At 48.3% G+C, this 19,634-nt stretch overlaps 1 protein-coding gene across 1 annotated transcript in view; it reads right to left on the bottom strand.

The window, feature by feature from the left end:
* Window positions 1-661: 661 nt before the first annotated feature.
* Window positions 662-19,634, bottom strand: part of AHNAK (AHNAK nucleoprotein) — a 30,549-nt gene continuing 11,576 nt past the window's right edge. Inside the window, exon 5 of the mRNA XM_037838218.1 lies at window positions 662-19,224. Coding sequence (XP_037694146.1) covers window positions 1,486-19,224 — 17,739 coding nt within the window. The 3' untranslated portion in view covers window positions 662-1,485. The remainder of the gene's footprint in view (window positions 19,225-19,634) is intronic.

Genomic DNA, 19,634 nt, shown 5'->3' with positions numbered 1-19,634 from the left:
AATGAAAGCAGGGACTCGGACAAATATTTGTACAACAATGTTCATCACAGGATTATTCACAACAGCCAAAAGGTGGGAGCAACCAAAGTATCCATCAATAAAATGGACAAACGAAATGTGATATATTCATAAAATGGACAAATATTCAGCCATAAAAAGTGAAGTACTGGTACATGCTACAAAATAGATGAACCTTGAAGACATCGTGTTGAGTGAAATAAGCCAGACACAAAAGGACAAATACTGTACGATTTCTCTTAAATGAAATACTTAGAATAAGCAAATTCATAGAAAGAGAGAGTAGAATAGTGATTACTGGAGTGTGGGGGCAGGGGGTGACATTGCTAAGTGAATAAGAGTTGTGGTTTGGGATGAAGACAATAGTCTGAAAATAGTGGTGAAAGGTACAGTGTATTATCAAAGATTGTCAAAAATTGTCTGCTTACAAATGGTTAAAATGATTTTTATGTTATGCATTTTTTACCACAATTAAAACCAATTTTTTTTTTTTAAAGCAAACTATTCCTCCCATTACCTATGTGTGGTTCACTGCTTTAAAGTCACTAAAGAAACCAGCAATGGCCCGGGCGGCTCCCGTTCAATTGTCAGGGCTGGGTCTACGGCCCCCTCAGGAATACAAAGAATACAAAGGCACCAGGCATCAAGGTTAATAAACAACTTTATTTGCCTCTTACAGCATCAGTTTTCTTACATTCTCAATTAATTTGCCATTAAAGTGCTGGAAATTTTCTTAATCATGATAACATTTGTTAAAAGAAATCAAAACTAGTATCAGGAACATGATGGCCATGAATGAAACATCTCTCTTATAAAAACACAGAATGGAAGCCCCCTGTTGAGTTGGTGGCCTGGACGATTTTCACACAGATCCTAATTCCCTCTCACCTTGAGCACCAAACGGGCAGGGACCGCCACCTCTGGGGGAAAGGAAGCAATGCTAAAGAGCTCTAAAAACACCCCAACGCCCCAGCTGCCGGCTCTTCTCCCCCATCTTGGGGAGTCTGTTGTTTAGGTTACGATCCAATCTTAGGAGAAATGGAGGTCTCGCCCCCTCTCTGCTGCCTCCAACCCCACCTCCCTTTACTAACAAAAGCCCCAAAAGTCATTACAATGCAAAAATGGGTCTCCATTACCCCAACAGTAACAACATTCAGTAAAAAGGATAATGAACACAAAAGCTTGCTTAGTAAACAGGAGCTCTCAGCATTCAACGCAAAAAACTGAAATCTTAAGGCAAATACTGCTGACTCTGCACGGGAGCTGAACGAACCTGGAACCTTTTACTTTTCTGTAAGGTTCCAGGAGCTATAGGCAGTTGGTGCTTCAGCGCTTGCCCCTGGAGGAGGCAAGATCTTTGCATTATTGCTGAGGCTGTCGACGTGTTTCTCTTTGGAGTTTATATACAAACACGCCCGAGGCTGATGTATTTTTATATATATATATGTACACACATACAGAGGCCTGCTACTCTTTCTTTGTGGAAACTGCCAGTTCCACCTCTGGCAGCTGGATGCCAACCTTGGTCGCACTGTCATTGCTAGAAGAGGATGACAGTCGGGACTTCTTAGAGGCCAGGGACACGCCACTCCCCTGCAACTTGCCTGCCTCATCGTCACTCCCAGACACCTCATAATGACCTTTGCTCTTTGACCCCAATCCACCAAAGGTACCAAATTTCAGCTTTCCCGGTTTCCCTTTGACTTTCCCGCCTTCCAGCGACACTTCCCCGCCTTCAAACTCCAAAGTCCCCGGCGGGGTGGAAGGCGCAGACATCTCCCTCTCATCACTGAAAGAATTTGAGCGGTGCCGTGGCTTCTTATTTTTAAATAAGGAGAATTTGCCTTTGGGTGAAGAAGACATTTCGGCCTCTGCCTCTCCTTCCAGAGAGCCTACGCTGGCCTTCAAGCCTTTCAGGTCACCTTTGGACCCCGAAATGGATGCTTCCGGTGAGCCAGTGGCACCGCCTTTCCCTTTCGGTTTGGAAAAATTAAACTTGGGCATTTTGATTTTGGACTTTTTAAGCTTTACTTCGGAGTCTTCCCACTCACCTTCTCCAGCACCAGCCTGCACAGTGGCCTCTGCTTTCGGGAAGTTAATATCCACTCCCACTTCTCTGCCAACCAGCTCACGGCCAGAGAAGGTAAATTTGGGGATCTTCATCTTGGGGAATGTTACTTTTCCAGATCCACTTTCCAAGTGGCCTTGAGGCCCAGACACACTCAGCCCAGGACCCTGGAGTCCAACCTGACCTCCTTTCATACCTCCTTCCACCTTTGGTCCTGAGAAATGAAGCCCTCCGGCAAACTGGGGTCCCTTCCACTCACCCCCAGAACCTTTGACACTCACATGCCCTTCGCCCAGGCTGACATCTGGGGCGCTGATGCCCCCTGAAACATCCACACCGCCTTTGATCTTCGGCCCCTTCACACTACTATCAGGAGCAGAGCCATGGAAACCTAATCCTGAACCCTTCAGCTCGCCTTTGATTTCAGGACCAGAAATCTGCCCAGTTGGGAGTTTCACGTTCACTCCTGGCAAGTCCACATCACCTCCAGAGGACTTAATTCCAGGCATCTGGAGGCTTCCTTCTAAGCCTTTTACACTGATGCCAGGAAGAACCCCTCCGACACTGGGGCCTCTCATCTCACCAGCAGCCCCAAGGCTTCCTTTTATTTTTGGTCCTTCCGTGTATATGTCCATGTCCGGTGCTGAGATTCGAGGGCCAGAAATCTGAGGCCCTTTCAGGTTCACGCCTCCAAGGTTCACATCCAGGACTGGCCCCTTTATTTCTCCGGTAACTTGTGGCCCCTTGACGTCAACGTCCAAGTCAGAGCCTGGAGCAGAGATGCCAAACTGGGGCAGCTTCATTTTGGGAAGTTTAATACCACCTTCAGATGCTTCCACACACAGATCGGGAGCCCCTACTGATACTTTAGGGCACTTGATGTCACCAGAGACAGCCAGATCTCCCTGCAGGCTTGGTCCCTTCAGTGTCACATCTGGTGCATGAACATTAAGTGTCGTGGTGGCATCGATCCCTGGCACTTTCACTCCATCTCCTTCCATCTGCACCTTTCCACCGACACCTCTGAGGTTAAGCCCTGGAGCATGCATCTTCATGCTAGGAACAGATACATCCATCTCTCCCTTCAAACCTGGTCCTTTCAAGTTCAGGTCAAGGTCAGGCCCAGAGACTTTTGGCATAGAGAGGTCCACTGAAGGCAAGTCTACTTTTGGCCCCTTCAGAGACACTTCAGGCCCTTCCAACTTAATATCCGGTGCACTCAAACCTCCTTCAAAAGACGGCAGCTGGCCGTGGACCTCAGCTCCCCCACCCTCCATTTTCACACCAGGGACACCGATTTTGGGCATCGAAAACTTGGGGAACTTGATATTCACATCAGGACCTTGCAGATCTACATCTGGTCCTTCCAGTCCCACACTGGGGACGTCACCCTTTATCTTTGGTCCTTTCAAGTTAACGTTCACATCAGGAATGGACACGTGAGGGGCAGAAATGCCAAAAGATGGTGCTTTGACTTTAGCATCTGAGCCTTCGATGTCTGCCTGCACACTGGGGCCTTTCAACTCACCCTCTAGTTTTGGCCCCGAGACATCCACATCTGGCATCTTGAACTTGGGGGCTTTCAGCTTGATGTCTGGACCTTCCACTTTAATCCCTGGTGAAGAAATATCCATATCAGGTGCCTGGATTTCACCCTCCATTTTTGGGCTAGGGAGGGGGGCCTCGGCTTTAAATTTGGGCGATTTAATGTCAAATTCTACATCTGGAAAGTACATTTTTCCAAACATAGGTTTCTTGATTTTTGGAGATTTCACATCAGCTTTAAGTGTAGCATCTGGCCCGGTGACACTGACATCTAAATCAGAAGTCTTGAGACTGGCATCAATTTCGCCCCCAGGGACATTCAAATCAAATCCCTGCTTTTTGGCCTTCATTTTTGGACCACTCATGTGAATTTTAGGCATCTTAAACTTGCTTTTCTTACCCTTGCCACCAACACTAATTTCAGGAGTCTCAATGTTCAGCTCCGCCTCAGGAACAGTCACATCTAATACAGGTGACTTGATGTCAGCTCTGGGGCTTTTTGCCCCAAATCCAAACTTGGGTTTCTTAAATTTGGGAATTTTGACATCTGGCCCCTCGATGTTAATATCCGGGCTCTCCATATGTACATCTAAGCTTGGAGTTTCTAAATCAACTTTAGGCCCCTTAAGGTCCAAGTCACCACCTTCTAACTTGGGACCAGAAACTCCAATTTTCGGTGCCTTGAGATGCAAATCAATGTCAGGAGCAGATACATCCAGTGATGGCATCTTCAAATCTGGGCCACAGAGTTTGGCATCAGGGCCTTCAAACTCCAGACCTGGACCTTTAAAGTCTACTTCTGGGCCTTTGAAAGAACCTTCAATCTTAGGGACAGACACATCAAAATCTCCTTTTACTTTGGGTCCTTTCAAATCCAGGTCAACATCAGGCATGGAGATCTTGGGAGCCTTGATATTTATCTCAGGCATCTTGAACTTAGGGCCCTTTAGTTTTGCATCGGGACCTTCAAGATTCACATCAGGAACATCAATGTCCACCTTCGGTCCTGAGATATCAATGTCAGCCTTGGGCAGGTTCACATCCACTTCTGGGCCTTCTCCTTTGAAGCCAGGCATGCTAAACTTGGGCATTTTCACCTTGGGCATCTTCAGGTGCCAGTCTGGGCCATGAACATCCACATCTGGAACATCGATGTCCACCTTGGGGCCTTTGATGTCAACTTCAGGGCCCTTTAAGTCACCTTCCACCTTAGGCAGAGAAACATCCACATCACCCTTCACCTTGGGACCTTTCAGGTGCAAATCAAAGTCAGGCATAGAGATTTTGGGAGCTTTAATGTTCATCTCAGGCATCTTGAATTTGGGACCCTTCAGTTTTGCATCCAGACCTTCAATGCTCACATCTGGAACATCAATGTCCACTTTGGGTCCTGAGACATCAATGTCAGCCTTGGGCAGGTTCACATCCACTTCTGGGCCCTCTCCTTTGAAGCCAGGCATGCTGAACTTGGGCATTTTCACCTTGGGCATCTTCAGGTGCCAGTCTGGGCCATGAACGTCCACATCTGGGGCATCAATGTCCACCTTGGGGCCCTTGATGTCAACTTCAGGACCCTTTAGCTCACCTTCCACTTTGGGAAGAGAAACATCCACATCTCCCTTCACCTTTGGCCCTTTCAGATTCAAGTCGACTTCAGGCATGGAGATCTTGGGTGCCTTGAGGTGCAAGTCAGGCATTTTAAACTTAGGACCCTTCAGTTTCCCTTCAGGACCATGAATGTCAATGTCAGGAGTGTCTATGTCCAGCTTACGGCCTTTGACATCCACCTGGGGGCCTTTCAGATCTCCTTCCATTTTAGGAATGGAAATGTCCAAATCTCCTTTTATCTTAGGTCCTTTCAAGTTCAAATCAATGTCACTCATGGAGATCTGAGGGGTTTTGAAATGGACGTCAGGAATTTTAATTTTGGGACCTTTGAGTTTCCCTTCAGGACCTTCAATGTCCACCTCTGGTCCCTTCAGATCACCTTCCACCTTGGGGAGTGAAAGGTCCACATCACCCTTTACCTTTGGCCCTTTCAGATTTAAGTCAAATTCAGGCATGGAAATCTTAGGGGCTTTGATATGCATCTCTGGCATCTTAAATTTGGGCCCCTTCAGTTTCCCTTCTGGGCCTTCAATGCTAACATCAGGAGTGTCAATGTCCAGTTTGGGGCCCTTGATGTCCACTTCAGGACCCTTTAAGTCACCTTCCACTTTTGGCAAAGACACATCTACATCACCCTTCAATTTGGGGCCCTTCAGGTTCAGATCAAAGTCAGGCATGGAGATCTTGGGAGCTTTGATGTTCATCTCAGGCATCTTGAACTTAGGGCCTTTCAGTTTTGCATCTGGACCTTCGAGATTCACATCTGGAACATCGATGTCCACTTTGGGTCCTGAGACATCAATGTCAGCCTTGGGTAGGTTTACATCCACTTCTGGACCCTCTCCTTTGAAGCCAGGCATGCTGAATTTGGGCATTTTCACCTTGGGCATCTTCAGGTGCCAGTCTGGGCCATGAACGTCCACATCTGGAACATCAACATCCACCTTGGGGCCTTTGATGTCAACTTCAGGGCCCTTTAAGTCACCTTCCACCTTAGGCAGGGAAACATCCACATCACCCTTCACCTTGGGACCTTTCAGGTGCAAATCAAAGTCAGGCATGGAGATTTTGGGAGCTTTGATATTCACCTCAGGCATCTTGAACTTAGGGCCCTTCAGTTTTGCATCTGGACCTTCAATACTCACATCTGGAGCATCAATATCCACCTTGGGTCCTGAGATATCAATGTCGGCCTTGGGCAGTTTCACATCCACTTCTGGGCCCTCTCCTTTGAAGCCAGGCATGCTGAACTTGGGCATTTTCACCTTGGGCATCTTCAGGTGCCAGTCTGGGCCATGAACGTCCACATCAGGGACATCAATGTCCACCTTGGGGCCTTTGAGGTCAACTTCAGGGCCCTTGAGGTCACCTTCCACCTTAGGCAGGGAAACATCTACATCTCCCTTCACCTTGGGACCCTTAAGGTTCAGATCAACTTCAGGCATGGAGATCTTGGGTGCCTTGAGATGCAGGTCAGGCATTTTAAACTTAGGACCCTTCAATTTTCCTTCAGGACCATGAATGTCAATGTCAGGAGTGTCTATGTCCAGCTTGGGTCCTGTGACCTCAATGTCAGCCTTGGGCAGGTTCACATCCACTTCTGGGCCCTCTCCTTTGGAGCCAGGCATGCTGAACTTGGGCATTTTCACCTTGGGCATCTTCAGGTGCCAGTCTGGGCCATGAACGTCCGCATCAGGGACATCGATGTCCACCTTGGGCCCTTTGAGGTCAACTTCAGGGCCCTTGAGGTCACCTTCCACCTTAGGCAGGGAAACATCCACATCTCCCTTCACCTTGGGACCTTTCAGGTGCAAATCAAAGTCAGGCATGGAGATCTTAGGGGCTTTGATGTTCATTTCGGGCAGCTTGAACTTGGGGCCTTTCAGTTTTGCATCAGGGCCTTCAATATTCACATCTGGAGCATCAATGTCCACCTTGGGTCCTGAAACATCAATGTCAGCTTTGGGTAGATTGGCATCCACTTCTGGGCCCTCTCCTTTGAAGCCAGGCATGCTGAACTTGGGCATTTTCACCTTGGGCATCTTCAGGTGCCAGTCTGGGCCATGAACGTCCACATCTGGGACACTGACATCCATCTTGGGGCCTTTGATGTCAACTTCAGGGCCCTTGAGGTCACCTTCCACCTTAGGCAGGGAAACGTCCACATCTCCCTTCACCTTGGAACCTTTCAGATGCAAGTCAAAGTCAGGCATGGAGATCTTAGGGGCTTTGATGTTCATCTCAGGCATCTTGAACTTAGGACCTTTTAACTTTCCTTCTGGTCCTTCAATGTTAAAATCAGGGCCTTCAATGTCCACCTTTGGTCCTGAGACATCAATGTCAGCCTTGGGTAGGTTCACATCCACCTCTGGACCCTCTGCTTTGAAGCCAGGCATGCTGAACTTGGGCATTTTCACTTTGGGCATCTTCAAGTGCCAGTCTGGGCCATGAATGTCCGCATCTGGAACATCAATGTCTACCTTGGGGCCTTTGATGTCAAATTCAGGGCCTTTCAGATCCCCTTCAATCTTAGGAAGGGAAACATCGACATCGCCCTTCATTTTGGGACCCTTTAAGTTTAAATCAATGTCAGGCATTGATATTTTGGGGGCCTTTAAATGCATCTCTGGCATCTTAAATTTGGGGCCCTTCAATTTCCCTTCTGGGCCTTCAATGCTAACATCAGGAGTGTCAATGTCCAGTTTGGGGCCCTTGATGTCCACTTCAGGGCCCTTTAAGTCACCTTCCACTTTTGGCAAAGACATATCTACATCACCCTTCAATTTGGGGCCCTTCAGGTTCAGATCAAAGTCAGGCATGGAGATCTTGGGAGCTTTGATGTTCATCTCAGGCATCTTGAACTTAGGGCCTTTCAGTTTTGCATCTGGACCTTCGAGATTCACATCTGGAACATCGATGTCCACTTTGGGTCCTGAGACATCAATGTCAGCCTTGGGCAGGTTCACATCCACTTCTGGACCCTCTCCTTTGAAGCCAGGCATGCTGAATTTGGGCATTTTCACCTTGGGCATCTTCAGGTGCCAGTCTGGGCCATGAACGTCCACATCTAGGGCATCAATGTCCACTTTGGGGCCTTTAATATCAATTGCAGGACCTTTCAGATCCCCTTCAACTTTGGGCAGAGAGACATCCACATCACCTTTCATCTTGGGGCCCTTCAAGTTTAAGTCTATGTCAGGCATGGAGAGCTTAGGAGCTTTGATATTCATGTCAGGCATCTTGAATTTAGGACCTTTCAAGCTTCCCTCTGGACCTTCTATATTGATTTCTGATCCCTCAATGTTCATACTGGGGCCCTCTATTTTGATATCTCCTTTTGGCATATCCACAGCCATATCTGGCCCTTCTGCTTTTACGTCAGGCACACTGAATTTTGGCATTTTCATCTTGGGCATTTTCAGATTCCAGTCTGGACCATGAACATCCACATCAGGTGCATCAAGATGAACCTCTGGTGCCTTAATATCCACTTTCGGACATTTAATGTCGCCTTCTAAATTAGGACCTGCTATATCCAGGTCTCCTTTTACTTTAGGACCTTTCAGATTTAACTCCACATCTGGCATAGAAACTTTGGGAGATGAAATACTCAGGAAAGGCATTTTGAACTTGGATCCTTTCACTTTTCCTTGGACCTCGACGTCAGGAGGATTAATATCAACTTTTGGACCTGTTACATCAATATCTGGCTTTTTAATTTTGACATCCACTTCAGGTGTCTGAACTTTGGAGCCTGAAAAATTAAATTTGGGAAGCTTAAAACGAGATTTCTTTGACTTTCCTTCAATATTGAGCTTAGGACCAGAAATGTCCACTTCTGGGCCTTTTACATCCAATTTGGGAGCTTTGATGTCACCTTCTAATTTGGGTCCAGAGACATCAACATCTCCCTTCAGCTTTGAGCCTTTCAAGTTCAGGTCAATTTCTGGCATGGAGATCTTGGGCATGTGTACATGCATGTCAGGCATCTTCAGTTTTGGACCTTTTAATTTACCTTCTGGACCATGAATGTCAATATCTGGAGCATCTACATCTAACTTTGGGCCCTTTATGTCAAGAGAAGGCCCTCTCAAATCACCTTCTACATTTGGAAGTGACACATCCATTTCTCCTTTCACTTTAGGGCCTTTAAGATTAAGATCCAAATCAGGCATTGCAATTTTAGGGGCCTTGATGTTCATATCAGGCATCTTGAACTTTGGGCCTTTCAGTTTTGCCTCAGGACCTTCGATATTCAGATCTGGGGCATCAATGCCCACCTTAGGTCCTGTGACATCAATGTCAGCCTTTGGCAGGTTCACATCCACTTCTGGGCCCTCTCCTTTGAAGCCAGGCATGCTGAACTTGGGCATTTTTACTTTGGGCATCCTCAGGTGCCAGTCTGGGCCATGAACGTCCACATCCGGAACATCGATGTCCCCTTTGGGGCCCCTGATGTCAACTTCAGGCCCCTTGAGGTCACCTTCCACCTTAGGCAGGGAAACATCCACATCACCCTTCACCTTGGGACCTTTCAGGTGCAAATCAAAGTCAGGCATGGAGATCTTAGGGGCTTTGATGTTCATTTCAGGCATCTTGAACCTAGGACCTTTCAACTTTCCTTCTGGTCCTTCAATGTTAACATCAGGCCCTTCAATGTCCACCTTGGGCCCTGAGACACCAATGTCAGTCTTGGGCAGGTTCACATCCACTTCTGGGCCCTCTCCTTTGAAGCCAGGCATACCAATCTTCGGCATTTTCACCTTGGGCATCTTTAGGTGCCAGTCTGGGCCATGAACGTCCACATCAGGGACATCAATGTCCACCTTGGGACCTCTGATGTCAACTTCAGGGCCCTTGATGTCACCTTCCACCTTAGGAAGAGAAACATCCACATCACCCTTCACCTTGGGACCTTTCAGGTGCAAATCAAAATCAGGCATGGAGATCTTGGGAGCTTTGATGTTCATCTCGGGCATCTTGAGCTTAGGACCTTTCAACTTTCCTTCTGGTCCTTCAATGTTAACATCAGGGCCTTCAATGTCCACCTTGGGTCCTGAGGCATCAATGTCAGCCTTGGGCAGGTTCATATCCACTTCTGGGCCTTCTCCTTTGAAGCCAGGCATGCTAAACTTGGGCATTTTCACCTTGGGCATCTTTAGGTGCCAGTCTGGGCCATGAACGTCCACATCTGGAACATCAATGTCCACTCTGGGGCCTTTGATGTCAACTTCAGGCCCCTTGAGGTGACCTTCCACTTTAGGCAGAGAAACATCCACATCTCCCTTCACCTTGGGACCTTTCAGGTGCAAATCAAAGTCAGGCATGGAGATCTTAGGGGCTTTGATGTTCATTTCGGGCAGCTTGAACTTGGGGCCTTTCAGTTTTGCATCAGGGCCTTCAATATTCACATCTGGAGCATCAATGTCCACCTTGGGCCCTGAGATATCAATGTCAGCTTTGGGTAGATTGACATCCACTTCTGGGCCCTCTCCTTTGAAGCCAGGCATGCTGAACTTGGGCATTTTCATTTTGGGCATCTTCAGGTGCCAGTCTGGGCCATGAATGTCCACATCTGGAACATCAATGTCCACTTTGGGGCCTCTGATATCAACATCAGGGCCTTTGAGGTCACCTTCTGCTTTTGGCAGAGAAACATCCACGTCTCCCTTCACCTTGGGACCTTTCAGGTGCAAATCAAAGTCAGGCATGGAGATCTTAGGGGCTTTGATGTTCATCTCAGGCATCTTGAACTTGGGGCCCTTCAGTTTTGCATCTGGACCTTCAATATTGACATCTGGAACATCACTGTCCACTTTAGGTCCTGAGACATCAATGTCAGCCTTGGGTAGATTGACATCCACTTCTGGGCCTTCTCCTTTGAAGCCAGGCATGCTGAACTTGGGCATTTTCATCTTGGGCATCTTCAGGTGCCAGTCTGAGCCATGAACGTCTACATCTGGGACATCAATGTCCACTTTGGGGCCTTTGATATCAATGTCAGGTCCTTTAAGAGCTCCCTCTACTTGGGGAACTGTAACATCCACATCTTTTTTTATTTTTGGACCTGTTAAATTGAGGTCAATATCTGGCATGGATATCTTTGGAGTCTTAAAATGCATTTCAGGCATTTTAAACTTTGGACTTTTCCACTTTCCTTCAGGGCCTTCAATATTCATGTCGGGACTTTCGACATCCACCTTGGGTCCTGAGACATCAATGTCAGCTTTAGGCAGTTTCACATCCACTTCTGGACCCTCTCCTTTGAAGCCAGGCATGCTGAACTTGGGCATTTTCACCTTAGGCATTTTCAGGTGCCAGTCTGGGCCATGAACGTCCACATCTGGAACATCGATGTCCACTTTGGGGCCTTTGATATCAACTTCAGGTCCCTTGAGGTCACCTTCCACTTTAGGCAGAGAAACATCCACATCACCCTTCACCTTGGGACCTTTCAAATGCAAATCAAAGTCAGGCATGGAGATCTTAGGAGCTTTGATGTTCATCTCAGGCATCTTGAACTTAGGACCTTTCAATTTTCCTTCTGGTCCTTCAATGCTAACATCAGGACCTTCCATGTCCACCTTGGGTCCTGAGATATCAATGTCAGCCTTGGGAAGGTTCACATCCACTTCTGGGCCCTCTCCTTTGAAGCCGGGCATGCTGAACTTGGGCATTTTCACCTTGGGCATCTTCAGGTGCCAGTCTGGGCCTTGAACATCCACATCTGGGGCACTGACATCCATTTTTGGTCCTTTGATGTCAACTTTTGGGCTCTTTAGGTCACCTTCCACCTTAGGTAGGGAAACATCCACATCTCCTTTGACCTTTGGACTTTTCAAGTGTAAATCCACATCTGGCATGGAAATCTTTGGGCCTTTGATGTTCATCTCTGGCATCTTAATTTTAGGACCCTTGATTTTTCCTTCTGGACCCTCGATGCTCATATCTGGGGCTTCAATGTCAACTTTGGGTACTGAGATATCAATGTCAGCCTTGGGAAGGGTGACATCTGCTTCTGGGCACTCTGTTTTAAAACCAGGCATGCTGAATTTGGGCATTTTCATCTTGGGCATTTTTATATGCCAGTCTGGGCCGTGAACTTCAGGAGCATTGATGTCTACTTTGGGGCCTTTGAGACTCACATCTGGTACTTCTACCTCTACCTCAGGCACAGACACATCTGCACTCCCCTTGATCTTGGGAACTTTCAGATTTAGGTCCACATCAGGCATAGAAATATTGGGGGCTTTGAAATGCATGTCAGGCATCTTAAACTTGGGGCCTTTCAATTTTCCTTCTGGTCCTTCAACGTTGATGTCTGGCCCACTGATGTCCACCTGTGGCCCTTTGAGGTCCCCTTCCAATTTGGGAACATCTATGTCCGCCTCTCCCTTTAATTTGGGGCTTTTTAAGTGTAGATCAATGTCTGGCATAGAGATTTTGGGAGTTTTAAAGTGCATGTCTGGCATCTTAAACTTGGGACTTTTCCATTTGCCATCCGGGCCTTCCATAGCTACGTCTGGGATATCAACATCCAATTTGGGACCCTTGACATCTAATTCTGGACCCTTCAATTCTCCTTCCAGCTTTGGGGCAGAAACATCAATGTCTCCTTTGATTTTAGGTCCCTTTAAGTTGAAATCAATGTCAGGCATGGAGATCTTCGGGGCATGGAAGTGCATTTCAGGCATCTTGAACTTAGGGCCTTTTAATTTTCCTTCAGGACCTTCAATGTTCACCTCTGGAGCATCAATATCAAGTTTAGGTCCTGAAATGTCAACATCCGCCTTGGGCAGATTCACGTCCATTTCTGGGCCCTCTGCTTTGAAGCCAGGCATGCTGAACTTGGGCATTGTCATCTTGGGCATTTTCAGGTGCCAGTCTGGGCCATGAACATCCACATCTGGGGCATCAATGTCAACCTTGGGGCCTTTGAGGTCCACATCTGGTACTTTCATTTCACCTTCTATCTTGGGCACAGTCACATCTACATCCCCTTTGACTTTGGGGCCTTTCAAGTGTAAGTCCACATCAGGCATGGAGATCTTGGGGGCCTTGAAATGCATTTCAGGCATCTTAAACTTGGGACCCTTTAGTTTCCCTTCTGGACCTTCAAGGCTCACATCTGGAGCATCGATGTCCACTTTGGGGCCAGAAATGTCAATGTCAGCTTTGGGCAGGTTCACGTCCACTTCTGGACCCTCTGCTTTGAAGCCAGGCATGCTGAACTTGGGCATTTTCATCTTGGGCATTTTCAGGTGCCAGTCTGGGCCATGAACATCCACATCTGGGGCATCAATGTCAACCTTGGGGCCTTTGAGGTCCACATCTGGTACTTTCATTTCACCTTCTATCTTGGGCACAGTCACATCTACATCCCCTTTGACTTTGGGGCCTTTCAAGTGTAAGTCCACATCAGGCATGGAGATCTTGGGGGCCTTGAAATGCATTTCAGGCATCTTAAACTTGGGACCCTTTAGTTTCCCTTCTGGACCTTCAAGGCTCACATCTGGAGCATCGATGTCCACTTTGGGGCCAGAAATGTCAATGTCAGCCTTGGGCAGGTTCACGTCCACTTCTGGACCCTCTGCTTTGAAGCCAGGCATGCTGAACTTGGGCATTTTCATCTTGGGCATTTTCAAGTGCCAGTCTGGGCCATGAACATCCACATCTGGGGCATCAATGTCAACTTTGGGGCCTTTGATGTCCACATCTGGTACTTTCATTTCACCTTCTATCTTAGGCACAGACACATCCATATCCCCTTTGACTTTGGGGCCTTTCAAATGTAAGTCCACATCAGGCATGGAGATCTTGGGGGCCTTGAAGTGCATCTCAGGCATCTTAAACTTGGGACCTTTCAGCTTCCCCTCTGGACCTTCAAGACTCACATCTGGAGCATCAATGTCCACTTTGGGGCCAGAAATGTCAATGTCAGCTTTGGGCAGGTTCACGTCCACTTCTGGACCCTCTGCTTTGAAGCCAGGCATGCTGAACTTGGGCATTTTCATCTTGGGCATCTTTAAGTTCCAGTCTGGGCCATGAATGTCCACATCTGGGGCATCAATGTCAACCTTGGGGCCTTTGATGTCCACATCTGGCACTTTCATTTCACCCTCTATCTTGGGCACAGTCACATCTACATCCCCTTTGACTTTGGGGCCTTTCAAGTGTAAGTCCACATCAGGCATGGAGATCTTGGGGGCCTTGAAGTGCATGTCTGGCATCTTAAACTTGGGGCCTTTCAACTTTGCATCAGGACATTCCAGGTTAACATCAGGCATCTCCACATCCACACTAGGACCTTTGATATCCAACTGAGGACCTCTGAGATCACCTTCCACTTCTGGCACAGAGGCATCAATCTCCCCTTTCAGTTTGGGTCCCTTCAAATTCAAGTCCACATCTGGCATGGATATCTTAGGAGCTTTGATATTCAACTTGGGCATCTTAAATTTGGAGCCTTTTAATTTTCCTTCTGGTCCCTCAATATCCAAATCAGGAGCTTCAATGTCCAATTTGGGGCCAGAGATGTCAATGTTGGCCTTGGGCAGGTTCACATCCATTTCTGGGCCATCTCCTTTGAAGCCAGGCATGCTGAATTTGGGCATTTTTATCTTGGGCATTTTCAGGTGCCAGTCTGGGCCATGAACATCCACATCTGGGGCATCAATGTCAACTTTGGGGCCTCTGATGTCCACATCTGGCACTTTCATTTCACCTTCTATCTTGGGCACCGTCACATCCACATCCCCTTTGACCTTGGGGCTTTTCAAGTGTAAGTCCACATCAGGCATGGAGATCTTGGGGGCCTTGAAATGCATCTCAGGCATCTTAAACTTGGGGCCTTTCAACTTTCCTTCTGGGCATTCAATATCAATATCACCAACATCCACATCCATCTTAGGAGCTTTCACATCAATTTCAGGACCTTTCAAGTCTCCTTCCACTTTAGGAAGGGAAACATCTATGTCACCTTTCAGTTTAGGTGATTTCAGATTAAGTCCAACATCAGGCATGGAGATTTTGTGTGTCTGTATATTCATGCTTGGCATCTTGAACTTGGGACCCTTCAGTTTTGCATCCGGACCTTCAAGGCTCACATCAGGAGCGTCAATGTTCACTTTGGATCCTGAAATGTCAACATCGGCCTTGGGCAGGTTCACATCCATGTCTGGACTCTCTCCTTTGAAGCCTGGCATGCTGAACTTGGGCATTTTTACTTTGGGCATCTTCAGGTGCCAGTCTGGGCCATGAACTTCCACATCTGGTGCATTAATGTCCACTTTGGGGCCCTTAATGTCTACATCAGGAGCATTTATCTCTCCTTCTACTTTTGGAACTGTAACATCATAATCTCCTTTTATTTTAGGACCTTTCAAATGCAAACCAACATCTGGCACGGCTATCTTCTGAGGCTTTATATGCATTTCTGGCATCTTAAACTTGGGACCTTTTAGTTTTACATCTGGACCTTCAATATTTACATCTGGTGCACTTATGCCTACCTGCGGTCCCGAGATATCAGTGTCAGCCTTAGGCAGATTCACAGCCACTTCTGGGCCTTCTGCCTTGAAACCAGGCATGCTGAACTTGGGCATTTTCATCTTGGGCATTTTCAGGTGCCAGTCTGGGCCATGAATGTCCACATCTGGAGCACTGATTTCCACTTTGGGCCCTTTCAGGTCGACATCAGGCACTTTCATTTCACCTTCTACCTCAGGTAAAGACACATCCACATCTCCCTTTAGTTTTGGTCCCTTAAGATTCAGGTCAACATCAGGCATGGAGATCTTGGGAGCCCTGAAGTGCATCTCAGGCATCTTGAACTTGGGACCCTTCAGCTTCCCTTCTGGACCCTCAAGGCTCACATCTGGAGCATCAATGTCCACCTTGGGCCCAGAGACATCAATGTCAGCCTTGGGCAGGTTCACATCCACATCTGGGCCCTCTGCTTTGAAGCTGGGCATGCTGAACTTGGGCATTTTCATCTTGGGCATTTTCAGGCTCCAATCTGGACCCTGGACTTCCACATCTGGTGCTTTAACGTCTACCTTGGGGCCTTTGATGTCCACATGTGGAACTTTCATCTCACCTTCTAATTTTTGTGAAGACATATCTAAATTTCCTTTCATTTGAGGGCCTTTAAGATCCAGATCAACATCTGGCAGTGTCATCTTTGGAGCTTTGAAGTGCATCTCAGGCATCTTAAACTTGGGGCCTTTCAATTTCCCTTCTGGACCTTCAAGGCTCACATCTGGAGCACTAATATCTACCTTGGGTCCTGAGATGTCGACACTGGGCTTGGGCAGTTTCACATCCACTTCTGGGCCTTCTCCTTTGAGGCTGGGCATGCTGAATTTGGGCATTTTCATCTTGGGCATGTTCAAGTCCCAATCAGGACCATGGACTTCAACATCTGGGGCAGTGACATCTACCTTTGGCCCTTTCAGGTCCCCTTCTGGCTTTGGCACGGTAACATCATATTCTCCCTTTACTTTGGGACCCTTCATATGCAAATCTACTTCTGGCATGGAGATCTTTGGGGCTTTGATGTGCATCTCAGGCATCTTAAACTTGGGACCCTTCAACTTCCCTTCAGGTCCTTCAACACTCACATCTGGAACTTCAATCTCCATCTTGGGTCCTGAGACATCAATGTCAGCCTTGGGCAGGTTCACCTCCACATCTGGGTCCTCTGCTTTGAAGCCGGGCATGCTGAACTTGGGCATTTTCATCCTGGGCATCTTCAGGTGCCAGTCTGGTCCATGAACCTCCACATCTGGAGCATCGATGTCTACTTTGGCACTTTTGAGTTCAACATCTGGAACTTTAATCTCACCTTCAACCTTCGGCACTGTGACATCGTACTCTCCCTTTACTTTAGGGCCTTTCAAATGTAAGTCCACATCTGGAATGGAAATCTTTGGGGTTCTGATATTCATCTCAGGCATCTTAAACTTGGGCCCTTTCAATTTCCCTTCTGGTCCCTCAATGCTCACATCTGGAGCACTAACATCCACCTTTGGTCCTGAGACATCAATCTCAGCCTTGGGCAGGTTCACATCCACTTCTGGGCCCTCTGCTTTGAACCCTGGCACACTGAATTTGGGCATTTTCATCTTGGGCATCTTCAGATGCCAGTCTGGGCTTTGAACTTCCACATCTGGAGCATCGATGTCCACTTTGGGGCCTTTCAGTTCCCCCTCAAGCTTTGGCACTGTTACATCATACTCCCCCTTCACCTTTGTGCCTTTAACATACAAATCTACATCAGGCATGGAGATCTTTGGTGTTTTCACACTCACTTCAGGTAGCTTAATTTCGGGGCCTTTAAGTGTGCCTCCCAGACCCTTCACATTGACATTTGGGGCTTCCACATTGACCTTGGGCCCTGAAATACTGACATCTCCTTTGGGTAGATTCACATCTACATCTGGGCCTTCCCCTTTGACTCCCGGCGTGCTGAACTTTGGCATTTTCATCGTGGGCATTCTCAGGTTCCATTCTGGGCCATGAACGTCCACATCTGGGGCACTGACACCCATGTTGGGGCCTTTGACATCAACCTCAGGGACTTTAACTTTCCCTTCTACTTTTGGGAGTGTGACATCTACACCCCCTTTCATTTTAGGTGCAGCCACATTTAAGTCAACATCTGCCATAGAAATCTTGCAAGTCCCAGTTTTCCCAGAAAGACCACTCAGCTTGGGGCCTGTGAGGAACCCCTGCAGGCTGGGAGTCTCTATGTCCACTTGTGGGCCTTTGACATCGCCCTGAATCCCAGGAGCAGAAACCTTAATATCTCCTTTCAGTTTAGGGGACCTAAGACTCAGATCCACATCCTGCATAGAGATCTTAGGTTTCGGAAGAATCATTTCAGGAGTCTTGACTTTAGTTCCCTTCACCTTCCCTTCCAGCCCGCCGGCAGCAACCTCAGGCAGACTGACACCCCCGGAAACCCCAGGAAGTGTCACACCAATGCCAGCTCCTTCTCCCTTGGAACCTGACACATTCAGTTTGCCCCCAGCCCCAGGAAGACCAATGTCAGGGGCTTGAACCTCCACATTGGGTCCAGCGATGCTGCCCTTAACTTTAGGAGCAGAGATGTCGACCCCTATGCTCCCCTGTGGCTTGACACCTTTCAGGCCCAGGTCACCCTCAAGTGAGGGCCCAGTGATTCGGGGGCCCTTCAGCTTCCCCTCGAGCCCTTCCATTTTGGCAGAGGGAGCACTGACTTCCAGCTGAGGGGCCTCGATGCTCCCACCAATGGTCAAGCCTGGCCGGTCACCCTTCTGCCCCACAGAGATCTCAGGCGCAGAAACCTCCAACCCTGCCTCTGGGGCCCGGCCTTCGGGACCTGTCAAGACACCAAATTTTGGCATCCTCAGAGTGGGAATTTTAATTTTCCCAATGTCACCACTCTCAAGGATTGGGCCCTGCACCTCAACTGATCCACCTCCAAGAGCAGATGAAGCGCCCACTCCCGGAACTTGGACCTCTCCTTTGGCCCCCAAGTCCAAGCCCTTTGCACTGACACTGAGGCCCAGGTTTCCCACCTTTATCCCAGGTGTGGTGACCTGGAGTTTCGAGGGGGCAGCACCTGGGAGCTCTGGTCCTGATGTGGAAATGGCCCCTGCTTGGATATCCACAGCAGAGCCTGTGGGAGGGGATGGAGACACGGCCCCGGCACCCGAGGGCAGTCTGATCACTGTCTTCCCCGACTGGGTCTCCAAGTCCACATGGGGGATTTCAGTCAGTTCATGCCTTGGAATCTTGATCTTGAATTCAGGGCTGCTGATGTCGATATCCTTGGCTCCCTCCCGGCCTGTCACATCCACAGTGTAGGCCGTGACCTTTCTGGTCACCGTGATGGTGCGGCTCTGGGTCTCCCCAGGGTCCCCTTCCACTCCATCCTCTGACCTCAGCCGAGGCTTGATCTTTGTGGTGTAGATGCGCTGGTACTGCTCGTCGCCCCCGCTCTGCAGAAAGACATGCCCAGCAGAGGTTGCAGCCAAGTCTGCCTGAAATTACCAGACACCCCCACCCCAGCCCAGTCAGCAACATGGTCACCTGTTTCCCAGAGAAGCTGGGACCACCACGGAGGTCCCGGAGCCTGCTGGGTAGAGCACAGGGGACTGAAGAAATAGACAGCCATATCACAGGAGGAAATCAGAAATGATTGGGGGCCATTCTGGCAAGCAAATGCCATGGGGAGAGAAGGGCATGTAGACTCCTGGACTGTAGGGTCTGGGAGAAGGATTTACAATCAATTATAGATTCAAGTCGGCTTCTCGATGCCTCCCAGGCAACCAGCGCTGTGCCAACTCACAGGCTTGTTTGTTCAAGAGGGAGGGGAGCTCTCCCAGGGGCCCTTCAGCATCTGAAAGCA

Source organism: Choloepus didactylus, chromosome 6 (genome assembly GCF_015220235.1).
Source record: "Choloepus didactylus isolate mChoDid1 chromosome 6, mChoDid1.pri, whole genome shotgun sequence".
NCBI lineage: Eukaryota > Metazoa > Chordata > Mammalia > Pilosa > Megalonychidae > Choloepus > Choloepus didactylus.
This window is presented reverse-complemented; position numbering and strand designations above follow the sequence as displayed.